The sequence below is a fragment of the Phallusia mammillata genome, chromosome 8, assembly GCF_965637545.1.
Source record: "Phallusia mammillata chromosome 8, kaPhaMamm4.hap1.1, whole genome shotgun sequence".
Taxonomy (NCBI): Eukaryota; Metazoa; Chordata; class Ascidiacea; order Phlebobranchia; family Ascidiidae; genus Phallusia; species Phallusia mammillata.
In genome coordinates, this window is record NC_137259.1 from 17450459 (window position 1) to 17471131 (window position 20673).

Consider the following 20673-nt stretch of genomic DNA (forward strand, 5'->3'; position numbering starts at 1 on the left):
TTTTCACAAGGCACAGCCAAAAGACATACAGGTATTTGCTAAAGGGTGCGCCCAAACAAATGTAAACAATAAAATGACAATCCCTAAGCCTTTGTAGTCATAACACTAGCGATTGTATGCCTACGTCCCTACGAATTGCCACATACACATTAAGAATATAAAATCTCCAACCCGAATTAACAATAAATCAGTGTATAAAATAACATACATATTGCACTGAACAATATTCTTAAATTGACAATTACAATTAGGTAAGGTTTTCGTAGTAAGTTGATTTCAAGGATATTTAGAGGCATATACCACATTTTCCAACAACTAGTCTTGCTGTAATCTCTTACTTTTTCCGATACTGTAAGACTTAACTTTGTGACTAGTTCGAAAATACAATACAATTACATACGGACAGATAGGTTTTGCAACATACCTCCAAATGACGACATAGATTTTAAACTTGGGTCTGATGGAAAACCTCTTAAATCAGCTGCAGGTTTTCTATTAGTCGAACCTATAACATAATTTCTTCTATAGTTGTTTAAATATACTGTGTAATTTAAGTTTTTGTAAGCAATATAATTCCATTTTCTGAAGACGAAGAACCTATAACATAGTTTTTTGTTTGCTTGTCCATATAAACTGTGTAACTTAAGCAAGTTTTTGTGTACATTACAATTACAAACAAATTTTACATTCCGTTTTTTTACTTGACTTTTTTTAACTTACTTGCAAAAGACGCTATCGATTTCGACCTTGGATCTGAAGGAAATCTCTGCAAATTACGGGCAGGTTTTCTTCTAGTTGAAGACGAGGAACCCATGTCAAATGTAGTTCAATTCAGCAACTATAGTTAGCCTTAACACTGTATTCAGATACAGTTCAATACAGCAACACGGCTAGTTGTGACCAAACAATGCCCCGCGCGCCTTTTGTCATACACACACCCACACAGAGCGGTGTAATTTTCGATTCCGGAATTTGTAAATTGAAGTGAATGAATGGCATGGCCAGACTGGACTTGTCGGCTGGCTGCTTGTGCTGATGGTTAAATAGATTTTGCTACTCAGTTTAGCAATTGTTTACTGGAGATTTGATGTTGTAGGCCTGTTTTTTTGCGTTGCCGGGTTTTGAAATACGTATTTAGTGTTTTTCAGTAAAGCTGTTCAATTGGTATGAATTTACACAAAACCCCTGTATTTTGACGAAGAACTTTACTAAATATGCAACCTGGTGAAACGTTTGTTCTGTATTTAGTGTTTTTCGAAAATGTTTTTTAACTGAGACTATATTGCTGGTGACAAAAATATTACTTTTTAAAGTTTATCTAGCCATCTGAGGCAACAGGCCGCTTTTCGTTTTTGTAAAATTTGCTACTAGATTCTTGACTATTCAGAGAAAATTACTGTTCGTCAAAATAAATTCAATAAACCATAAAACCATGACAGTCATGTAAATAAACATGCACTTTTTGTGTTTGCTATGGTAGCAATAAAAAGCATTATAAAACCGAAACTTCGTCCAAGTAAACAGTGTGAGTAAGGTATGTTTGGTATAAGCTGTAATTTTTAGGCCGGACGTTTTCTGGTGGTATAAAAAAAGTTTGTATTTTTTTGTATTTTGTGTACATTTATTTATAATTTAATGTTTTCCTTACTATTTTTGAAGATCGTCAGTAGCCCACCACGTAACAGTTGTCAAAACAGATACCGTATTTGCCTTGATATTGGTCAGCAGTACATTTAAGTGAAAATAATTGCAAATTTTAGGTCTTTTTGTTGCCAGCTCTAGTAAGTTGCAAGTAAACAGGTTTAGAATAATTACACCAATATTATTACAGCTGTAACGGATATGAGCCACCAACAATCTGACATTACACGATTTTGAAAACAGTTTTTCAACCCAGACAGTTTGTCACACGAACGTCATGTTGCACTAAAACCGTGCAACAGTTCAAGTAATACGTTAGCAACTCGCAGCATAGAAACTAGAATGGTGTTTTGCCAACCACAAAATATATCATGCTAAGAAAATTGCCATTTATTTAAATAGTTTTTCAATCGGAAAAATGACGAACAAATACCGCATTGGTCTCATTGGATTTTCGTTCTACTAATCCATTTTTGTTGTACATGACTTCAGCGGCAGCGCAGATTATGACGTCATAGTAGTGATACTTGTCTGTTCTGGTGGTTGAGTCTTTTTCTCTTGCATTTTTTTGTTAAATTTTGTTGTTGTAGCCTTTTTTTTCAGCAAAAAGGAAAGGCAGCACAGTAACTATTTAACTGATAAACGAATTCTCAGAGGTCGTTAGTTTTTGAGTTGACTCAATCAATGAAAAAAATCTCATCTCATTATATTTGTTACGTTGTTTCTCTACAGTTGCGTTTTATTAGTATCGGTTTTACTTTGTTAATCACGTTGTGTTGTGATACCTTTAAGAAGCAAAACTGAAAAGAAGATGTTTTTGCTTGAATGACAGATACAGTTAAATTTGTGCATTATAAATTCACAACTAATGCATTTTTACAGAAATGCAACTGTGGTCAGATTACCAGATTTTTTGTGTGAGAATACTTTGCCTTTTTTGCATGTTTTTTGTTGCAATATTCAACTGAAATAAATGCCTTCCATTAAGGCAAGGTTGAATGTCACTTAAAATAAATAATAATGTATACATATAGAAGCCTTACATCATATAAACGTCTAAACTTTGTTTTCAACTTTAGGTGTATAATGTGACATTTAATTTCAAAAGTAGCAAAACCTTTGAAATGTCGCTTCCAACAAGTGGAATGCCTGCGTCCACACCCTCCAGTATGCCGTCAATGTTCACACAATCCAATCAGCGCTTGCAACAAGGAGCTATGCCAATTATGAACATTAGGAATATGGTCCCAGTTGGACCCCAGCACTTTGGAATGGGTCCACAGGGTGGGCTGATGCAACTCCCCCCACACAGCATGATGCTCCCTATCAAAAATTCAGATCGTGGATCAATGGTGTCGCACGACCTCAACCCAAATGTAGGTGTAAATCTGGTCTAATTGCTACCTTTATCAGTTTAAAAATGGTACCATTGAAGTGTGGTTAGTTACTATGACTAAAAACATATTTTGAGTCTTTGTTTGCTAGTTTCGTACTTTGTTTATTTTTGTGGAACAGATGATAATTATGCGGTTGAACTGAGACATAAAATTAGTTCTTTACGAAATATAAGCATTAATTTGTGCATGATGTGGTATATACCCGAACACATTGTTACTTTTAATTTGTAGACTTCGACCCTATTTAAAATATGCACCCAAGTGTTAAAATAAATCTACCAAGAAGTTTGTAATGATGAATTAAAAGATGCAAATGCTACTGTTGGGTTGTGTAACATGTGAACATAAAAAACTATCTTGTTTTTGTTTAGTCGTCACCACTAAATGGGCAGTCATCATCTCAACAACAAATTCCAGACAGTAGCTCAGGTGGTCAAGGTAACCAAACATTTCAAAATAAATTGTTGTCTCTGCAAATTTAACACGAAAATGCAAAGTTTGCAAAACTATTAGCAGAAGGTATTTCTTCAGTTTAACCCAAATGTTTTCTTCAATTTATACTTTGTTTTATTTTCTGTGCACACACAACTTATATCTTTATAAATAAAGTAATAAAATGTTTCTGATTTTATGCTGTATGGATTTATTTTTACAGTATAGGTGTAAAAACTGTTAATATTCTATTTATTGTTTTTGTATGTGCAGGGCGACCAATTCAGTTTGACAATATTCACGTTAAACAAGAAATGGGGCTTCCAGGTCAAACCTCCGCTCCTCTGCAGTTTCCACAACTTTCGTCAACAGACAATCAATCGCTTAATCATTTGCCGAACCCATTTTCGGTTTCGAGCAGCCCTTCAGTTTCTAAACATATTTGTGCTGTTTGTGGTGACCGGGCATCAGGAAAGCATTATGGGGTGTACAGTTGTGAAGGATGCAAAGGTACAAAAATGTTTTGCAACTTAATGTACTTTTAGTTATTTTGTGTTTCTGTAGTGGGTACTTTTTGTTTTAGAATACTTTTAAGTTATTTCTTTGACAAAATGCGGCAATTGCTATTCTTCAAAAGTGTTTTTTTATGCTCATTGCTTGGATGTAATCTTTGTCTGTCTGCCAAACATCACAAAGATAAACCCATTTAATTCTCACAATTTTCAACTTTGAGACCACAGGCTTAAATAAGATTTTGATTGGTCTGCAGTCACTTCCCAAAATACAAACTATTTTTTTACACCATATTGTTAAAATCATTGTATACTTCCATACAGACCAGTCATAGTTATATATCCTAATATAAAAAACAATACCTTAAAAAGCCAGAAAAATGTTGTGTTAACAGTTTTCATTGTTGCAAAAATTTTCCCTTTGGTAACTGTACTACATTCTTGTACAGGATTTTTTAAGAGGACTGTGAGAAAATTGCTAACTTACACTTGCCGTGATGACAAAGACTGCGTAATTGACAAGCGGCAAAGGAACCGATGTCAGTACTGTCGATATCAAAAATGTCAAGCAATGGGAATGAAAAAAGAAGGTACCAGTTAACCCTATAGCTTAAAATTAAATTAACAAAAACAATAAAGGGTAATTGATAAAAGCTGTTATCTGTAATCTGATTTTAAGAATATCGACCCTTTTGTAAAAACTGGGTTAGTGGCTCAAATATGCCTAAGTGTCGTTCTGCAAATGTATGTTGTTAAAAAAATGAAAAGTTTTACACATATTTACATATTTCTTCATTTACAATAGGCACTTTAGTTTAAAAATAAAGGTTTAACCTCAGTTGGGTTGTAGGTTAACTGTGACAAGCATAGATTAATTTTGATTTTTCCACTGTGAACATTTTAACCTATCTTAGATCCACCTTAGAAATTATACTGTTAGCCTGTAGTTACAGGATTGTTGGTATTACGCTTTAACCATTGGCTGTAGTTTCCTGATAAATGGTAATATAGGTGCAATGCGAGGTCAGGACCTTTTGTCCTCTGTTGCCCAAAGTAGTTCCTTCCATTTTATGCCGGTTCAGTGGTTATTTTTATTTCAACATGGTTTAACCCCCGGTATGGGTCGTGACTGCAGTAAAGCCAGACACTTAAATCTATTTTTATGCATACCATGCAAGTTAGTTCTTTTATTGTGGCTATTTAAAAATTCTGCAACGTATTTACATGCAGATTAGCATGGCTACAGTTAAAAGTTCATTTTAGTTTACTTCTATACTGTGAACACAACATATACTTGCAAGACAAATATAAATATATACTGTTCTTTGTTTATATATATGTGTATAAACTTAATATATGCATTCCATTGGTTATGTCTACTGCAATATTTAGGCAGCATACTTGCTTAATAGGTAGAATTGTATGTCACATATCGCTTATATCTTGGAAATTTTTATTGTGGTATTGCCTACATGTCTTGCTATGTACTGTATTTTGGCAAAAATTGTAATCCAGTACCACCAATACTTTTTATTTTTTGCAGTGGTTCCCCAACCGAGAATTTTTAAACTTAATAATCTACTTTAATTTAAATTTGTGGCTTGTAAAAACACTTAAACTCTGGGAATATGACCTGTAAAGTTGATAAAATACCCAATTTAAAGTGATCTTTGTGTGGTTTAGCATCTACTATGTAGTATATCGGGGAGAAATGAAAAAAAAACTTTTAAGGGAGAAATTTGTAGAAAAGGTTGGGAACAAATGTGTTAATTACTTGTTGCTTGTTTTGCACCGCAGCAGTACAAGAAGAAAGACAAAAGAATAAAGAACAAGATGAAATGGGTGAAGTGAATCCAGCTGATGAAATGCCAGTGGAAAAAATATTGCAGGCTGAGTTGGCTTCTGACCCCAAACCAGAAGATATTATCAGTTTACAGGAGGTAAAATGCCAGGAATGGCTTATATTTAACATAGTGCATGGTGTCTTACAGTGACACTACAGTACTGCTTGTTGTGTTCATTGGTCTAGTATTATTGTTTGCTTTTGGTATGCCTGTATTGAATTAGTGTATGTTTTTTGTTTACTTGTTACCATACTATCCTATATTTTTTACCAAATTTAGCCCAGTTAAATATGAATGAAATCGATAAACTTATAAAAAAAATAATGTTTTAAAGGCAGTTTTGATCTAGATTAGTGTTTCTCAACTGGAGTACTTTTTGGGTGGTCCACAGGATTATAATTATTTTGGTGAAAACTGGAAATACTTGGATATAATTGATTCAATATTCAGCACGAAAAAAGCTTATCCAAGTTATTGGCTATTTATGGATTTGCTGTCAGTTGTTTGATATCACTCCTCAAAATTCTGTATTAAAGTAATATATTTCAAACCAATATTCTTGTTGTGGGTGCTTTCTTTATCCTTATTTGACAATGGACTGGTCCATGATATTCATTTAAATTGAACTGGTGGTCCATGGCCTGAAATGAGCTGAGAACCACTGTTGTAGACTGCTAAAATACTAATATTTCATATTGCACCTTATTCTTGACAGCAAAAATAATTGATGCAAATATATTTTGTTACAGCCAATGGACTCTGATGCCAGTGTGTGCAAAGCTGCTGATCACCAATTGTTCACGTTGGTAGAATGGGCCAAGAAAGTTCCTCACTTCTCTTCTCTTATATTAGATGATCAAGTCACATTGCTAAGAGCAGGTCAGTTGTTACTCTGCTATTGTTTAGGCCAGTGGATACTGAAGGTGCACTCCCGAAAATAGCTATGTGACCCCTGAGAATCATAATTTCATGGCTATCTTTTCAGTACATACACATATGGTAAAATTTGGACAATTTCATAGGAGCATCCTGGAGTAAAAAAGAAACACTGGTGTAGATACACTGAAATCTATCATATACAGTGATACTAAAATAGTATTATTGTAAAAAAACAGTGAATTTTTAGCCATGCTTTGTTTAATTACATAACTTCATGTTTTCAATGAACAACTTATGATGTCCTACACTGGCTTTACAATAACCACATTTGTATTCTTGATTGTCATTTAGCTGGTTGAGATAGCTAACGTTGTTTACTCGTTAGGTCATTTTGTTTGTTACGATGCTTTAATGCGCTTTAATTGCTTCACTTTATAATTTTTGTTGTTATGCCCTAGTGGCACATTGTTGAATAAAGCCAAGAAGCCTATATCGTTCGATTCCGGTTTTAAATCTTTAAGTAGAGAACCAAGTCATATACAAACCATATTTCACGTCTAAGGGACCGCCGCAAAAAGGTCATTAAAAGGTTAATGTTAGCTTGGCTCATGCAGAGGTTACTGCAGGTCAACTTTTAGGTACTGAGTAAGACGGTTGAAAATGATGTAATGCGCTTATGCTGTAACGCACCTTTATGAATTGGCCCTGTTCATTTAGCTTGGACATCTCTACCTAATATTGATGTTTGACTATTTCGGTTCTAGGTTTGTTTTCTGAAGTAATTCATATATTTTTCAGTCGAACATTGGTTTAGCCGTGTAATTATTAACACTTAATTATCATTTTTTGCCTTCAGTTTCAGTCTTTAAATGATAAAATTTATCATTAAAACATTTGTTGCTGTAAAAATTGAGATTTTTCTGTGTTAGGCATGCACGGCTTATTGTTTTAATCAAACCTGTAGCACGTTTGGAAAATTGTAGAACTTTAATTCACGGGCCAAGAGCCAGTCGATAACGAAATTAGCGCAAATATTATGTCGCCCTTGATTGGCTTGTATTACACGTGCTTTTCCAGTAATACCAGTGGTAAGCGGTTGTTTGTCGCAAGTTGTTTGACGTGTCGGCCACACTTTGGACTTTGCCACTGGCTTCGTGACAGAATATAAATCCCTCATGTCAATAAACTGCGGATCTCAAATCTATCTTAATACACCTAATCCTAATCAAATTCTCAAAAAAACCGCAACTCTGCTCTTCAAAAGTAGCCCAAAACCCGCATACAAAGTAGATTTAAAAACTAGCCCCAAAAGCGCAACTACAAAGTTAATTAAAAGCAAGTCAAATTTTAACGTCATTTAAATACTAGTAAAGACACATGCATGTAAAATAACAAAAAATGTTCTTTTAACAACCCGCTAAAAAAAGCTAAAACCGCAGCTTTTTGACCGAAAAGAGCCCAATTGGGTAAAAAAAACGCCACCCTAAGAAAAAACTGCACCTAATAATGCTGGTATATGTTCTTAACAGGTTGGAACGAGCTTCTTATAGCGTCTTTTAGTCATCGGAGCATCGAAATCCCAGATGGCATTATTCTGTCCTCTGGTTTACGTGTCTACCGGCAGACTGCTCATTCTGCGGGCGTCGGGGCCATTTTTGACAGAGTTCTTACTGAACTTATTTCAAAGATGCGTGATATGAATATGGACCGCACAGAACTTGGCTGTTTACGTGCTATTGTGCTTTTTAATCCAGGTATGTTGACTAAGTACAGCAAACTTCGGTTAATCCGCACCCGTTTGGACCCAAAAAATTGTCCAGATTATGCGAAGATCCGGATTAACCGATGTCGATTAGTTCAAGCCTTGCCACATTACAAATCATTTGTACCTCAAGTTTTGTCCGGATTATGCGAAGATCCGGTTTAACCGATGTCGATTAGTTCAAGCCTTGCCACATTACAAATCGTTTGTACCTCAAGTTTTGTCCGGATTATGCGAAGATCCGGATTAACCGATGTCGATTAGTTCAAGCCTTGTCACATTACAAATCGTTTGTACCTCAAGTTTTGTCCAAATTAGGCTAAGATCCGGATTAACCGAATCCGTTTTAACCGAGATTTACTGTATTTCGTACATTTGTGCAGTTTTTTTTTATTGATTTTGGTAAATTTTCCCAGCCAAGTAGAATATGTTATTTTTAACATTATCATTTCATAAAATTGTGTAGAAAAGTAGAAAAAACAAAACATTTGTTATGAATAGTGATTTTTGGCAGGTAAGGTTTTAATAAATTATTTAAACCTAATAAGTTTTGACAAATGACAAAATTCGGGATTTAAATTGCTCGTATAATCACCTAAAATATATCTTTATGTTACTTTCTTATTCTATTTTTGAGTCTTGTCTCTGCTATAAATAAAAAGTCTTTTAGTGCATGTTACGGTACACTAGGTGAATGTGGATTCACTTTTGACCTTTATATATACCGTATTTTACGGACCATAAGGCGCAATCTAAATCCTTTTCCTTCCTCATAAATTGATCGTGCGCCTTATAAGCCGGTGCGCCTAATGTATGGATCAAGTAGTGCTTAATTGCCTAGGCTACACTCAAAACCAGTACCGATACTATCATTATATAAATAAACCACCGTCTTACACAAAAACTATGGTAAACGCAACTACCAACTGTGATATTCAGAGCATTATACGGGACTTTACTGAGCTTTATACGGTAACCCATACTCCTTAAAATACGTTGCGTTCTATAGTCCGGTGCGCCTTATGTATGAACAAAAAACTAATCAAAGCAATTTATTGACAGTGCGCCTTATAATCGGGTGCGCTTTATGGTCCGTAAAATACGGTAAGTGATACATGCTTTTTTGCCATCCAGTTTAAGAGACACGGTTAATGGTACAAAAGTTCCCTTTAAAGAGTTCAAAAATACCCTGTCCTCTCACTAGTGTAAGTCACACAGCTTATAAAATACCTGCGGTCGTTTACCTGGCTTAGGGACTTTTTACTGTATCAAATCTCCACCACTTGTGTTAAACGGTTTTCGTCTGTACCAGTTACGCCTAGTGTACCTGAGGAGTTTGTTTGGTTGGTAAACGCTTATCCATATAAGGTTGACTTCCGTAGATTTGCAACGATCTGCCATCATTGTGGTAAACTTGCACGATTTAGTATATCCGAGCAACGTAAAAACTTGATAATAAACTTATAAAACTTAAAACTAGGTATTTCTACAACTACTGTTTTTCAAATTTAATCAATCGTTTTTGCCAGTAACTCCATATGTTTAAAACGGTCTCACATTCGTGCCAATAACAACATCATGTTTATGTTTCAGACGCAAAGGAGCTTTCTGATCCAGTTCAGATTGAGCAACTTCGCGAGAAAGTTTACGCTTCTCTCGAGGTTTACTGCAAATCCAAATATCCGGAGCATCCTGGTCGATTCGCCAAATTGCTCTTGCGCCTTCCAGCCCTGCGCTCTATCGGCCTCAAGTGTCTAGAGCATCTTTTCTTTTTCAAGCTGATCGGCAACACACCCATTGATCAATTCCTTATGGACAAATTATCAACGGACGATAAGGGAAACCACCGTGTGGGGCAGCACCAGTCCGTTGGCATTTCAGTGTCGCCTTCATCGACGGCCGATATGGCGTCAACGTCGGCCGTATCGTCGCTCTAAGTAGACGCCGGTGTATATAGAGATGGCCCTTCTCGTTTCATTTGCTCTATCACTTCGCGAGTCGGTTTTCGTTTGCGAAACACTTTTGTGGTTCACGGTGGTGTTGGTAATTAAAATGACCGTGGAAATACAAGCTCGCTTACGGGGCAAAATAAGACTTAAAAGTGTTTCCTGCGTCGCTAAATTGTTGTTTTTTTAAAATGCGAAACACTTTTATGGTTTACAGTGCAAAATTTTGAACCTCTTACTTCGCACAAAGAGGTAAAAAGTGTTTTTATTATTCCTTTTGTGTTTTTTAGCCTTACTGCTTAAAATTTGTGCCGAATCTCAACGTTTTTGTCTAAGTAACTCATAAATTAACATTAGAACTCACATTCGACAAAGTTTTCTGAATACCGTGGCATAAAGAGCACTGGCGATTACTTAAACGACCTTTTCCAAAAAATAGTTTTAAACTTAAACTAAAAATCTAGTTTCCAACCCTATTACTGTCTTAATGACTGTGCTCTTTACGCCACCCATCAGCATTTAGCAAACTTTGTCTTTAGCGAGTTCTTATGTCAGTAGTTCAACCAATTAACCCCAATTTGTGAGCATCCGTCCTTTAACATGTCCAGGTATATCGTGGCTTTGGTTTAATTAACGAGTTTCTAGTCCCAAGGTGTTCAGGTGGGCCCAATATGACATTGTGTCACATCAATACCTGCCTTTGGCTGTCAACATCCAAAGTTCACTTGCACATGACCCTATCCTTTTTGTGGCGTCATTGTCGCCATCATCTACGTCATAATAACCTTTCGTGGTTGTGGTTTAACTTATAAAGCATCGAACCTTTCATTTCATTGCACTGATCTCTATCGAGTGTTTGTCATTTGTATGCTTGTGACATATTTTGCTGTGTAATTAGGCGATTAGTTTGCTGTCAAATAAGTAATTTAAGCTATAAAATAATTTGTGCTGCACGTCTAATCATAAAAGGGTAAAAACAGGAACGGATTAATTAGTGCCTTTTGGGGATTTTTGCGACGTTTGAAATGTCGCCATGCAATATAGAGGAAATACTGTCTATGTGTATTTATGTGTTGTTTCTTTCCATCATCGGTGACGTCACCATGGCAATGACGCGTTGCGATCTTAATGCGTCAAAATTGCTTTCACTAAAAAGTTTGAATAATTGCGTTTTCCATGATGCAATTATTTTTTCCTCAAATAAGCCTCAAAAACTCAACTTTTTAAGACTACAAATGTTTATGGCCAATTGCATTTCTGATTAAACAAACTTTTTCTGCTTTTAAACAGAAATATTGCTTGATAGATTCCAGTTTGGGACTCTGTATGCAATAAAACAGAATATCCGATTAACCGGATTCGTGTGTAACGCTTTAGTTAAACTTGATTCGTTAAAAACTCTTTTGATAAACAAAAAACGCTTTCAAAAGTTTTTTAACAATCGGTTAATGGTAGCATTGGAAAACATATCTTTGTAAATTTTACTGGCCATAGCGAGTATAATAACCCGCTTAAAGTCAGCCTTACAACAGACGTATAGCTACCGCATCGCAATAATAGATAAACCCATATTTATTAAAGCAGTGCAAACGAATTATCAGTTGCGTCCTGTTAGCAATGGTGCATATGATAAAGGACTGTTAATTTGACCCTAAAGCCAAAAACGGTTTCTTAAAAACATCGGTATGAGCGAAAAAAACAAAACAAAAACATCGGTAACAAAACGAAAATATGCATTACCGGATCTTGGATTAAGGCTTGTTTTAATTTAAAAACGAGCTTTAAAAATCCATTTTAGCACGTGTACAATGATATAAAAGTGTGTGTTGCACATAATATTAATACAAAAATTTCTGCTATATGCCTTGTACATTATTACTTTTCCCAAAATACAGATTCGTATTTTGTCTATGTTGTCGGTATTCTGAAATTTTGTCATGACTAGTCCCAAATTGTCAACTGCCTTTCATCAACTAGCACAGCAAAGTTATGTAAAAATAAATCCACGGAAATTTGTCTTTTGCTTTTTTTCTAATGCTCTGCAAAATTGTATCCCCGTTTTTTCAAACATGTGGATCTTATAAAAGCAGTGAAGTATTTTTATCGTTTTACATTTTCATCGCGAATGTCGCTCATTAATTTTGTTGCCTTGTTCAGAAAATACAAATGTCCAACGCATATTGGTTTTGTCCATTAATGCCTCAGTTCTGGCACCAAATGTTTTATGCCATGTACTATATCACTACAACCGGCAGTATATCAAACCAGCGTTTTTATCGCGACCCAAAAGGGTGTATTTTTCAGGGGGGCAAGAGTGTAGGCCTTAATTAGTTACAGACAACAAAAAGACGCAGCAAAAGACACGTGTAACACTTTTAAATGATTAAAATTACCACTTAGTACAATCTATAGTGACAAGTGTGTCATTTTCTTGTCACCCCCCTTACTATTACACAAAATGTTTCTCTTTTTTCGGTAAGCAGGGTTGCTTTTAAGAGGGCCCAAGTACTAGACTAGCAACTGTATGCACGAAAGAAATAATTAATTGATTTGTGTTGCTTCGAGAATTAATGCTGTGAATAACTTCTCTATGTTCAAAGAAGATCATGTCGTAAAACAAATGGTTTATTCAGAGTTGATTAGTTCCACAATTTCAAACGAGTCTTTTGCCTGTTATGACAGTCATAAAATTCATGACCCATTTCAACGCGCTTTTGTATTTTTGTTTTTTGAACAATGATTTACAGCTTTGCGTTAGTTATAAATTTTACAAGAAAGAAACGTTTTGACGGAGCCGACATATTGGCAAACAATAAACATTGTCAATTAGGTCCTATTCTTAACAATATTAGTTGGCACAATAGAAAAGTACTTTATTTCATTGGAGCAACACGTAAATTACAGAGAAGAAAACAGGATATTTATTCATCACGTTGTTATAGCACCTTCAATGTAAGTTTGAGTGAGGAGCTACATATCCTGCCGTGGCTCTAATGACAAGCTGGTTGTATTGACATAACTAGCGACTCGTGGCATCTGGGCCTTTTTCTCATAATCAGCTGGTTGTTTAGCAACAGATGGTCAATGGGTCGCTATTGGCTGTCCGGCCACTCAGCAGCAATTGAATACATTCGTCAGTGATATCAGAGAAAGCTACTTCCTGCTAGTAATTGCGTCATATCGTGCAGTACAGCTGCTGCTGCAGAGTTTTGTTGTTGTTTAAACTTTTCATTATGCTGTCATAAAGGTGTGTGTCTTAGGCTTACTGTGTCAGGATTTTTAGCAGAAGCAAGACTATATAGCAGTTTCAATTAGCTTTAAAATGGCAAATTGATTAAGCTGTAGCAATAGATAGCAGCAAAATACATATTACAAAAACTTACTGTGGTGTATCAACAGTTCTACTACAATTTTGACCAGTCATAAGATTGAAAGCAGGGCAATTATATGGGAATTAGTATTTCAACACGTGAGCTATATCCTCCGAATAACAAGACAGCTGACCTAATTAGCATGCTTTGGAGCGCGCTGTCATGTTATTAGACACGATTAGACAATAATTAGTGATTATTTTTTCAGAAAGAATGGTTTTGTTTCTTATGAATCCCAGCTCAAAGTATTTCAACGTCATTTTTACCAGCAAAATTGTCAGAATACTAGCTTTATACGCTGAAAGCTGACAATTTATCGTGAAGATTATGTGAAGACTGATATGCCAGTTTCTGTTACCACCAGCATTTTGCTGTTTACAAATTTCACCCCTTGAATTGCAGTACAATAGGTGATAAAATGCCAGGATGATGTCAACCAATTGCTGCTATTATTTGTCGCCTTTTGTTTTGGTTCTTTTGAAAACGCCTCTACAGTAACGTAGCAGCCGGCGACCACTTGACATATTTTCGAAAAACGCTGTGGTCGAACGATAGCCCCAAGGGCCAACGATCGTTTCTGACTGTTTGTCTTTGAAAGGAATATGGATCTTTTGATGCTTGAAGCAGAAGTAGGCCCTTGTCTACAGTTGTTGTTTGTTTATTAGCAGTTTACAATGTTTTCAGACCAATGTTGTTGAAAAACCTTTGTAATATAATTAAAGTTTACCCGTTAGTGTAGTCTGTATAGTTGTGCTGAAGACTGATTGTGGTAATGCAGACAAACATGGCGATCCTTTTATTTTGCTGGGCATGAATAATTTACCATTTTAGCAGATGCTAGGCAGTGCTACGTTCTATTGCAGATGAAGCCGTGTTTAAATGCACAGTGGTGAGATATTGAGCTCATTGCAGGACAATAGTCTTTGAACTGTTGTGTATTTTAATCAATATTTTTTGTGTTTTTTAGAAAACTATATAATTTAGGTACATGACTATGGATAAACCTCTCACATTAAATAGCATATGTCGGCTAACGCTGGCTAATGCTATGTTTAAAAGGCTTATTGGGGAAGAAGATATTAACAAAATTCACAGAGCTCTTACTCAGTTTGTGTCTGGAAAAATCGTCCCAAATTCTGCTGTAATAGGAATTCTGCAAGCTTTTCTGCTCTGCTTGGACAGTTGCAGAACGCTTAGGGTTGCAAGGACACAGATAACCCAAGAAACATACTCAAAAACCAATTCTTGGGGTCAGGGCATACACAGAAAGGACAGTGAGTCCGAAAAACAAGGTCCACAAAGACGTTTTAAGACCCTGCTATTGGCTCGTCACACTGTACACGTCATAATGGCTACTTGGACAAAGGCTGCATTCGGCCAGTCACACCTGATTGACTCCGACTTACCTGTTGAGTTGACGATGCGAATGAGGCAATGGCTGGCCTCGTACATTGTCGACGGTTTCCTTATGTGTAATAACTTATGTCGGACATCGTTCCCTTCAATCAAGTGCCAGCATACCATTACTGACTGGGACGAAATGCAGACAGAAGGCAGGTGCAGACAGCGCAGTCTAGAACACCACAACAATTTAGCGCAATTGGACGTACTTGCAGTGAACTTGTGCAAAGAAATTCGAAGTGAATATGGACTCACTGGTCATCCAATGAAAGAGTTGGACATGCGAGCTTCTAGTGGAAACCTCCAATGTACAAGGACAACTCTGAATTATCTAAAAGTGGCCCTCGAACAGTCACGTGACAGGGAAGATGACGCAACAGATTTGAAACCTTTACGAGGTATAAAAAATGTTGTGTTGAGCTGTAAGTTTTTCTTTATAGTGATGTAATAAATACACAAATACCAGAGATTCTGTGTGTAGTGAACACAGTATGTTGAAACATGTCCTACAATAGTTATTGTTGTTTAAAATGACTGAACAATTAAAATGTATATTATTGATATGTACGTGGTTGTATTACCTTCATACCTGCAAGTTTAAACAAATGAAATATGTTTCGCAGTGCAAGATATGCCGACCATCAAACTGGAGGTAGCTATGGTGGGATCAACACACAATGCACACTCAGACAATTTGCTCGCTGTTTTGGAATCTTCGAGAAAACATAACATCAATATCAGCATCTCTTCTTTCAGGTAAGGAAACTGTAATAGACTAGTCCGTTTGAGATCAATCTTGCTTTTTCTGTCCAAGGTTCAATGTGTTTCTAACAATAATTACAAAATTTTAGAACCTATTCTTTAGCGATAATTATGCAACTTTCCATATAGTCGTTTTGGGAACCTCCTTTCTTAAACACGTTTTTTGGGACCGTGTTTTAGGTTTAAAATTGATAGGCTGTGTTTCGCATGGGGCGCAATATAGTGGTGATCAAAAATGAAATGCCCGATTACATTTGATCAGTACCATTTTATCAGTGTGAACAAAAATGCTAGTGTTTAAACGAGATTATTGTAAACGTGTAGTCTCAGTCGTTTTATTTTCAAACACACATTGGAACTAACTTTTTTGTTCAAGCGAAATTAAGCAACCGGTCACAACCGTTTGCGGATTTTTAAACCAAGCACGTGACACTTTCAGGTTCGATGACGTCACTCCGGCTCTGACGTCAGAAATAATCCGCAACCTTGTCGACCCTGGTCTCATCCGACAACTGCACTTCCGCCACGTGGATCCTACTTGTCTGTTTCAAACCAAAGATGCTTTAAGAAAGTTGACAGGACTCGAAGAATTCTCGTTGTCCACTTGCTCTTTCCAACCTGTTACGTTCAACGCAGACGAGGTTGGTTGCAATGGTTTTATTTACATGTAGTCGATATCGTTTGTTTGTTTTTTTGCCGCCTGTAGTCAAATTACTAATGTAGCTACACTTGAGATAAAATTGGGTTCAAAATTGAAGCCCAAACCCAGTTTTACAAAATATAAGCCTGAATTAGGCCCGAAAATTAGATCTGCCAAGGTGGAAATACTAGACAAATGTGGCCAACTATAAAGCAAGGCTCGAATTAAGCGCGGTTTATTCTACCGTAAGTCCGCCAGCCCTAATTACAATTCTGGCTCGGATTAAGACTGCAGGCAACAGAACTATTGTAACAGAACAAAAGAAAGATGAGCATTTTTCAACATGTGTCATTTTTGTTTTACTGTAAGTAAGATGTTACTCACCCTGCACAAAGTAATCATCACAAAAACGTATGTTATTTAGAAATGCCTGTTGGTTTTTATTGTAAAATAAGATGCGCACCGCACGTCTTTATGATGTAATAAATAAACCGGATTGCCCTCGCAAGGCTTATGTAACTGTGTTTCCGTTGACAGAACACGCAATACAACTGACAACACGTTTATTGAGGTCAAAATAATTTGTATTTTTTTTCCTCTAGACCGCCACCTTGTGGAACGAAATGATTGGCAACTGGCCAAAACTTCGCTGGTTGGAAATCAGCAGAATCTGTTTCACGTTCAAATCGGCATCAGACGTCAAAATATCTCCATCTTTGAAATATCTTGAATTCTCCGAAGGAAGCTTATCAGCTGAAATGCTAAAGTGGCTCACTGGGCATTTTGAACAAGACGGAACTATTCGATCTCTTCGTTTTGTGCGCGAAACCGCTCTTTCCAACCGTGAACGTCTTTGGAAAGAGTTTACTAACCTTCTTAGCGCATCTAGAACATCAATCTCAACTCTTAGCGTCGACCATTGCTGCCTTAACGACAATCAATGCGACGAGATGACCCAGGTTCTCGGCTCAGACACCACAACCCTAAGTTCCCCGCCTTCAAGCTTAAAGAAACTCACCATTCGCGAACCGCACACTAGTTGGCGCACTATGAGTGATATTTTTTCAACAGTTATTTCAAGTTCCGTTCCTCTTTTCCCAAAGCTCCATTACTTCTCAGCGCTTGTACCACGAATGTCCGAAGTCTCGCAGTGGCAACGTTTTATTGTTCCGACCAGTGCTGACTGCGCAATAGAGGTTGCGAATCAAGGGGACCCTCGCCACTTCTACGAAAGGAAATTAGCCAAGTTGGCCTCTAAGGAAGGAAGACACGTGCAAATTGACCTATGCTGGGAGCCTGAGTGTGACTGGACATAAGTTTACAGTTTTTAGAGGTTCCCGATAAGTCTTTGTAAAATTGATTGTTGAAAACTGCAAAACTATACTATCACAATAACTCACAATAGAAAAGTTTGAAATACCGATAGATTCAAATTTATGAACACATTTAGTCATTCATGTTTGTTAATTTAAGATGCATATTTCGCTTTTACAGCACCCTCGCTATCTATAAGCAAGTGCACAGATATCATATTAGTGAAACAGTACACATAAAACAACTGGAAAAGATGTATAAAATTAATATCAAAAACGAATATTTAAATCTGCCGAACCTGAATTCAACAAAATATTAAATAACGATTTATGCTGTAAAGAGTTTTTTAAATTAACAGTGAGATTTGGTTAGGTTTATGAACTAGGTTGATGTTATTGTTATGACACCTCTCTAATAGCTCTCGCCGTCGGCGTTTTTACACAAATTGCATTTTAAATATTCGCGAATGTTTAGCGCTATCTAGCGGTATTAAGCGAACTGGTCTGGTGTGAGTTTTTGTGTTATAGTAGATTTTTCGTTAAAGACGCATAGAGCACACTTTACCAAATTGTTTAGTTTCAGAAGTTATTGTATTCAATTGAAAATATTTTATTGTTATCAAAAACAATCGTGCATTACATTTATGAAACTCGCCTTTTGATCTTCTTTATGTGTTTTAGTTACCTTACTGCGTATTTATTTTAACTTTGTTGTTATAGTACCTTACTACCTCACCTTTACTATACAATAATTGCCCACATACGTATTTTGTGTTACACATGCTTTGCACTGTTATATGTTGGCGGCACCAACGCAAATTGCAATTTAAAACTTTTTGTTTCGCTTTCACTTCTGCCGATGGCCATGGTGTGGTGTGTGCTAGCTTTACCACGGTGCCAATTATGGCTAATATAGTGTAAAAAATAATACTAAACCCCTATTTAATGTTTAACTTTAGATACACGTTCCATCTTATTTTCACAAATACAACATAAAAATTATAATCATTTGGGTTTGCACCTAACTACAGAAATGCTTTATTGAAATTTTTATGATGTTTATGTGGAAACATTTTATGTGGTAATTTATTCGAATTCTCAAGAATACAAAAAAGAAGAGACACTCTGTGTGGTTGTCAATTAGTCAGCTGTTAAGATGCAAAAATCAGACTTTGTCAATTACAGTTTCCCTTTTAACTGTATTGGACTTTGGACATCAAACATTGTATTCGCATGTAATAATAGTGACGTATTTTAATTGACCCGGTCAAGTTACCTCGCCTGTTTTTACACAAAAGCTTGACCGTTTACTAATCGAATAAAACCAGTTTTACCAATCACTGAACCGGTCATAAACTGTCTTAAGGCTTTTTCATTATAGTCCCTTTACGTGTTAAGACATGCAACGTCTTAAACGGCTTCCAGTCAGGTTACATTTGACGATTCCAAACGAACTAAAGATAATTGTGACTTAGAGCATCGTCAACCTTGTGGTGTATGGGTATTTATAATAACGCCTCCATGTTAATATAAGTCAAGCGTTTTTTTTAACTCAAATTACCGCACAGTAAGTACAGTACATTACAGTATTTCTGTTGTGTGTTCAAACGAAAGTATAGGGCCGTTGTGATTCGCGACATGTTCTGTCGAAATATAGACTCGGGAACTTAACGGTAGTGTTCGGCGTCATATAGTTTTAGTTAGACAGCGATTAGTTTGTTTATTTAAAAAAGTCAGATATATAGTGTGTTAAGAATTGTCTACCCTAAGGGTCAGTACATAACCACCACTTTACAAGTCGCCATCGAGGCAGGGCGGCTACACCAGCAAGTTTAGACGGTGTCCAAAATTGGACAGAAAGATAGTGCTGTGCTGTTGGTGTCAGTAATAAGATTAGTTCGGGGCGAAAAGGTGTAAAGAAAAAAAATGAAATGATTGTCTCGCACAACATTTCTTACACTTAGGGGGGCATGTGGTAATTTTTTTAGGGAGCCGCGAATGTAGAATCCCAATAGTAACAACCAGCAATAACACATGCGCCTGTTTTTATAGTGCTCAGAGCATTGTATGTAGTGTTAAGTAAGCCGTTGTTTTTTGTTACCCATGTCTTTTTATCTTTTATAGTGCACAAAGTGCTATATTTCATTGGTCAGCAAGGGGCCCGCGGGTTTTGTGGGTTATTTTAGGGGCAGCAAACTGATAAAAAGTAAAGATAACTGTCTAGAAAAAGTATTCAAAAACCGTGCCAACAAATAATTTACAAAGCGTGAAAAACATCTAAAATTGCGTTCAATGTGCTATGCTATATTGGTAACATATAGCCAGGGTTGCCATCGACTTGAAACCAAAAATATGGACAACCGAAAAATTAAATTTTTATGCGCAACGAAACAAATGTTTTTGAACAAATCTTGGCATTTATACGAGCCATGACATAATATTTGCAATATATTTTGGAAAGAAACAATCTGTTTCAGCAACTAGAAAATACTAAGTGCATCTCACAACAGGTCGGGTCTAGGTTTACTTCTACTTGTAGCAGGAATGTGACTATAGCAATTGTTGAAAATAAGACAAAATAAGGACTACAGTCAAAAATAAGGACATTTATTATAAATAAGGACAATGAACTTTTCTGGGACATGGCCCTTCAAAATATGGACAAATCTTAGAAATAGGGACGGTATGGCAACCCTGCATAAAGCCCTAAAGTCAACATACGCTATAAAGCACAAACATCAACAATTGCTAAATTCTGAGCATTTTTTCGAAA

At 36.3% G+C, this 20673-nt stretch overlaps 2 protein-coding genes across 3 annotated transcripts; both read left to right on the forward strand.

Annotated features, from left to right (window-relative positions):
* Positions 1-2695: 2695 nt before the first annotated feature.
* On the forward strand, positions 2696-12591 carry LOC145204586 (retinoic acid receptor RXR-alpha-B-like). Of its 2 annotated transcripts, none has more exons than XM_080077179.1 (8): positions 2696-3017; positions 3410-3476; positions 3744-3980; positions 4432-4572; positions 5780-5922; positions 6576-6705; positions 8235-8459; positions 10061-12591. In XM_080077179.1, exons 1-8 carry the CDS (start codon positions 2766-2768, stop codon positions 10402-10404), a joined length of 1539 nt encoding a protein of 512 aa, XP_079933305.1. In that variant the 5' UTR covers positions 2696-2765; the 3' UTR covers positions 10405-12591. The 2 variants fall into 2 exon arrangements, with proteins under 2 accessions (XP_079933305.1, XP_079933306.1); XM_080077180.1 differs by having other exon boundaries at positions 5783-5922.
* A 1146-nt stretch (positions 12592-13737) lies between these two features.
* Positions 13738-19028, forward strand: LOC145205114 (uncharacterized). The gene is made up of 4 exons (XM_080077764.1): positions 13738-15583; positions 15809-15941; positions 16387-16588; positions 17190-19028. Exons 1-4 carry the CDS (start codon positions 14773-14775, stop codon positions 17901-17903), a joined length of 1860 nt encoding a protein of 619 aa, XP_079933890.1. The 5' UTR covers positions 13738-14772; the 3' UTR covers positions 17904-19028.
* Positions 19029-20673: the final 1645 nt, after the last annotated feature.